Here is a 6000-nt window from a genome sequence, read left to right on the forward strand (position 1 = left end):
CTTACCATTCCCTCACGGTTTTGTTTTTGGGAACTCACGAGCAACTTCCCAGTGGGTCACCCATCATGGGATTGCTCTCGTGCGTTACTCGCTTAACTTCGGAGTTCCTATGGAACCCGAAGCCAGTGAGCTCCCAAAAGGCCTCGTGCTAGGTAGAGATAGGAATATACATTTAAGGATCACTCACCTGGGCGATGTGGGATGTCACAATCCACCCCCCTTAGGGGCCCGACGTCCTCGTCGGCACATACGCCACCAGGGTAAGGCTCTGATACCAAATTGTCACATCTCGACCCGGGGCGGATCACTTCTCGGCCCCGCTCCACCACCGTAGCACGATATTGTCCGCTTTGGGCTTACCATTCCCTCACAGTTTTGTTTTTGGGAACTCACGAGCAACTTCCCAGTGGGTCACCCATCATGGGATTGCTCTCGTGCGCTACTCGCTTAACTTCGGAGTTCCCATGGAACCCGAAGCCAGTGAGCTCCCAAAAGGCCTCGTGCTAGGTAGAGATGGGAATATACATTTAAGGATCACTCCCCTGGGCGATGTGGGATGTCACACTATTACCTAATCCTCTATAGTTTTTCTTTGGTGATTTTTGGCGTAAGTGATCTTGAAGTATATACAAACAAATTTTGGCGGTTGGATTGTTGAAAATAATTTTATAGACTATGAAAATCATCAAAGGAATTAAATATGCCAATCATGTCTCTCATTTTGCCCGACCGAATATAAACCTTAAACCCTAAAGTACACTTTTGAGTGGCGAAACCTGAATGGTTTCGTTGTTCAAAGATTCAAGGTTCGTTGTTCAAAGAATGCCATATTACACGCCAAGTTTTTTTTCCTCCACACAAACACTTTAACAGACGAAGTATACTTTACCTGTCAAATTTTGTACGTTAGGCAAAAGCCTTTGAAGAAACCAAAACATTGACCAGTTTTGGCCTACAAATCATTGTATTCCGTCGGGTAAATACTCTCTATCGAAAAAATTATAGTTTGTTGAGCAAAATATTGTCCACCAAATGATAATTTATGGTAGTGCAAAGATATATTTATACTAAGAAGTCTGGAGAATATTTGGTTTTAAACTTGTCAGATATTCAAATTGGTTTTAAACTTGTCAGATATTCAAATTTAAAACTTCTCACTTACAAGTAGACCTGACATTTGTGTTGCGTTTTTCGTGTTCATGTCATTTTCTTGACATATCTGATATCTTAATGGGTCATGTCGTGTAACACTTGTTAAGGTAAACGGGTAATATGACCCGACACAAAATCGACCCGTTACCTGTTAAAGAATCTATATATATATATATATGTATGTATGTATGTATGTATGTATATATATATTTTAAATCAATAAATAATGAAAATGAAAAACATAATTTGACCCAAAAAAATGGATAACATAATACTGAATTAGTATATGCATACCACATTATCACATAAATATTACTTCAAAACAAAAAAGAAAACATTTGTCTTTCAAATATTAGATAAGAGCCTAATGAAAAAAAGATTAGTACATTACTACTATATACCAAATGTTTAAGGATATGCAAAATGAAAGGAGTTGCATTTCAAGTTGAGGAATCTTAACACATTTTTGACAATAAAACCTTTCAATTTTCATCAATCACCGAAGGAATGGTATTGGAACTTTGGCTTGATATATTAGTTTTGCACTCAAATAAAAATACTATTCATGAGATTTGGAGGGTTTTAAAACTCTAAACGACCACGTAACCATCGTCTAAGTGTAGATGATGCAATTACGATTGTTTATATATGCTTTCACAATTTTCAGATGGATGTTATCTATTTTGAACTCTCTTAAAAATATTATTCATGAGGGTTTGTATGGTTTTTAAAATTCAAAACGACAATGTACCCCTCCTCAAAGCGTAGAGGATGCGATCACGAGCATTTACATATATTTTTTCCTAGTTTTTGCACTTGTAAATGAATTATTATGATTTTTTAATGTGTTGGTATTTTTAAATTAGTTGATATATTTATTTTAATGTGTTTTATAATTTTTAATCTCACTCTTTGCCTATAGCATACTATAAAAATAAATAAATAAATAAAATTTTAAATTTTAAAATTTATATAGAATATAAATACAATAATACATATTTAATATACAATATATACATATACACTATGACTATTGTATTTCAAAGTAAGTTTTTTTAGTAGTTTAAAAAGTTAAAAAATCATCAAAATAACTTTTTCTTTAATGTGTCAAAATAGGTTAACCGTGTGTCACCCTTGTGTAAACTTGTTAAGGACCCGTTATTTGTGTGACCCGATAATGACCCGATTAGTTATCGTGCTGATCCGAAACTCGTTATTTTCGTGTTGTGTTAACAAGTCTGTAAGAAATCGCCAAATCTACTCACAAGTGATGCAAAATACTGTTAAATCATAATATTAAGTGGCAATTAACTTTGGATTAGAAAGGCCTCAATTTTTGTAAGAGGACCCGCAAAAGACCTCCAGAATCTCATAGCCGGTCTTGATGCCAGTTTTGACATATTGGTTTATAGATGCTCTTAGACCCAAATTTAATACAGTTTCCGAAAAAAAAAAAAAAAAAAAAAATTTATTACAACCCTATAATTATTGCATGCAAGGTGTATATAATAGAAGAGAATCCATGCAGACGCTGACACTGCTAGAGTGAAGTCTTCTCTTTGAATTTGAGTTGGAATTCCCCCTTCTCTAAAATTTGATTAGTTTACAAAAGAATACCTCTTTTACTTTGTAGCTCAATAATTGATTTGGAAAAAGATTTAATTTGATTTTAGATATATGATTATTATATGCCTACCTAATATTGTGCTCTAAGTGGGATACATCCATGATAGCAGTCATACGATTTATAACCTAAAACCGAAACAACAGAAGCAAATATGTAGCGTAGTAATCATGCTGTTCCCCAAAATAAATATCAATTACGGCAGACAAGACGCATATTAAAATCTCATTGGCTTAAGTTTTATAAAAGCAAATAAAGTTGATGACAAACCACATACAATGCATGGAAGGAAAAGACAGTCCGACAAGTCAAAGATGACACTAAGATTTTGTTGTAGCTACTGTAACAGTGGGATTTTATATAAATTATACATGCGACACGCACTGTTGAAATCTTCTCTCTTTCTTTCTCTGAGATCGTAGTTTGATCATCTAAATCAAAAGTTTTCCCTCCCTTGTACGTGTTTTCTTTTATTTGACTACACAAACCCTAAAGATGGAGGGGATGAGAAAGCGAATGATGGAGCGATCGAGCTGATTAATAATGGGTAGTGAGTAGTAAAGGATTTGGATTATCACTTGGACTATGAGGAGTTGGATAATCAAGAGGTGGCAATGCAATAAGGCTCCCAAAATAGAAGAGATCTTCTGGGCTCTTTGCAACCCCTTGAAAAAGGGAGCAAATGATCCCCTTTGTTCCCTCTCAAGACAAGCAGTTGTTGCCGCTCATTTGCCAACTGATTCTTGGACATGAAGCCATTGTTTTTTAGGGACTGCGACGTTGGCGGCGGAAGAGGGTTGAGAGCGGCAGTTGTAGGCTTGGTGCGCCAATAGTACTCGTAAGCGTTGAAAGAGGCTGCTGCGGCCGCTGTTTTTGTGGTGGCCAGTGGCTTAGGTATCAACCGAGCCAGGCGGCCAGGCCGTGGAGGGAGTGATTTTGCAATTGGGGTTGGCTCCACTACTTCAACCTCCTCTTCATCCCCTCCATATTTCACTACTTGATTGAACTTGTTAATCCACCCATGAGTCTTATTGGCTAACCCAATCGGCTTATTCATCATTAATGCTAACCTGTGAGCATTTGCCACTCTACTTGTCAGTATTCTTGGTGCTTCCTCCATCACAATTTCTTTTCTTTTGATTCCATTTTCTTTTCTTTCTTTCTCAACCTCTTCACTTTCTTCCTCCTCATCCTCATCCTCATCAACATCATCACCATCACTTTTTTCGCTGTCTTTTTCCTCTTCTCCTTCCTCAAAGTTCACATTCTCCTCGAATTCTTCCTCTCTAAATTTCTCTTCTTCATCAGCAACCTCTTCACACTTAGGCGCCTCGCAAGAGCTAGGAGTAGCATTGAGAAATGTGAGGACAAGGCGACCATCATGGCGTTCGGCACGGAAGTTATTTGGAGAAGGTATAGACACCGCTTCAAGGACTAGTCGCCCGTTGTCGCGATGAGTCCTCATGTGAACAGATACCCCATCACATCCTGATAAAGACGAAAGAGGTGGAGGGGAAGATCGAGCTGAAGGCAATTTCTTACTAGCAGCAGAGTTGTATTTGACAGCTCGGAATTCGTTCTCATCAAATGCTTTTGACCGCTGAGGTTTCTCTTTTTCTTTTTCTTCTTGTTGCTGAACCACGGCTTGGTCTTCTTGCTGATCTTTATCCACTACTTCTATGTCACTGGTCTCGGAAGTAGGGTATGAAGAAAACCCTTCAGAGCCAGTCTCGGATCCAAGACTTTCAGTGCAAACTTGAAGACTCTTCTTAGTCAAAGCGCTCGATTGTTTCTTCACAAGAGGATGAACATAAGGCGCTGCAGTAGCCACTTTGCTCGCCTCTTCTTCGTTGGCCTTTTGACATACAATCGAGCTCCAAATATCGGCTTGTCCTGGCTGCTGCTTTGCAGCCTCGGCTTTGTTTTTCTGCCTTTGAGCTTGCTCGTCAATTGAGCTCCAAGTATGGAATTTGGCCTTCCTTTGATCTTGGTAATGATCTTCGTCTTCGGACGATGAAGATGAATTATCCCGCATGTCTGCGGAAACGCCGAGTTCTTCGGATGACGCAATCTTCTTCATGGGAGAGAAACCATTTTGAGCCAGCCATCTCTTGGACGACATGTCTGCGGACAGTGTTCGCCGCAAGGAAGCCGCTTTGGTTCTTTCAGAGTCTGACGGACCGAGAACGGTGACGATCCCTTGCTTCTCAGTGACCACCTCTTGCTCCATAGTCTTCTTCATCATGAAAAGAGAAGATGGCGAGCGAGTTAGGCTCTTGCTGAGAGAACCCATCTCCCTGAATCAGCTAAGATTCGAAGTAGCTAGTGCGAGTGTTAGCTGCGTATATAGAAAGATGGAAGAAACAAGATAAAATCAGAAAAACAAGTTGCTGAAGATTGCAACAAAATTTCAAGTTACAAAGCAAATTAAAATGGTTGGTTGTATGCATTCATGTGAATAAGAAAATACAAAACCAGCTGTGCTAGCTGTGTAATTGACCTGATCAGAGATTCAGAGAAACAAAGCATCCAACAGAGGTCTCTGGAGTAAAGAGAGACCACTGAAGGAGTGAAGGGTTGCGAGAGTAGCAGAGAATAATAGTAGAGAGAGAGAGAGAGAGAGAGAGGGAGGATGATGAAGGTGATGTTTGAGGATAAGCGGGTTGTGTGGGTGATGATGGCAAAACAGGGCGGAGGAATGTGGGTATTTGTAGGGAGCCAAAAGGGCATGGAACCGTGTGCATTGGGACCCGCCTACAACACCAATGAAAAAGGTCCTTCAGCATTTGGTTTTCAGTTTTTTTCCCTTAAATTTGTAGGAATTTTTTTGTAAATTAAATAACATGAAAATTAATGATTAGATTATTAATTAAACGTTGATAAACATGTTCATTCTTACTAGTGACACATCATTTAGTTTATAAATTTTACATACAAATTTAGTCTTCTTGATATTATCCTATCAGAAAAAGTGGGTTGGATTAAAGAAAGAAAGAACAGTGAGGGAGAGAGACAGAGAGTTTGGATTTCAAGAGGATGTCCTCAACTTGGGAAAGGGATCATCTCCAGATCTCTTCCTCCTAATCCACCAAATCAGTGGATCCATACCATTAAAATTTGATCCAATGGCTACAAACAGGAGCCCACTTTAAAAGTTATAATAATTTTAGCCGTTGGATCAAATTTCAATAGTACGGATCCACTAATTTGGTGAATTACCCTCA

At 38.6% G+C, this 6000-nt stretch overlaps 1 protein-coding gene across 1 annotated transcript; it reads right to left on the reverse strand.

Annotated features, from left to right (window-relative positions):
• Positions 1–3013: 3013 nt before the first annotated feature.
• LOC137743809 (protein FAF-like, chloroplastic) lies at positions 3014–5432 on the reverse strand. The gene is made up of 2 exons (XM_068483746.1): positions 5277–5432; positions 3014–5114 (listed from the first exon to the last, which is right to left on the reverse strand). Exon 2 carries the CDS (start codon positions 5067–5069, stop codon positions 3378–3380), a length of 1692 nt encoding a protein of 563 aa, XP_068339847.1. The 5' UTR covers positions 5070–5114; positions 5277–5432; the 3' UTR covers positions 3014–3377.
• Positions 5433–6000: the final 568 nt, after the last annotated feature.

The sequence above is a fragment of the Pyrus communis genome, chromosome 8 (genome assembly GCF_963583255.1).
Source record: "Pyrus communis chromosome 8, drPyrComm1.1, whole genome shotgun sequence".
NCBI lineage: Eukaryota > Viridiplantae > Streptophyta > Magnoliopsida > Rosales > Rosaceae > Pyrus > Pyrus communis.

Coding starts and splice junctions, on each gene's coding strand:
- LOC137743809 (XM_068483746.1), bottom strand. CDS start 5,069: ATGGGTTCTCTCAGCAAGAGCCTAACTCGCTCGCCATCTTCTCTTTTC.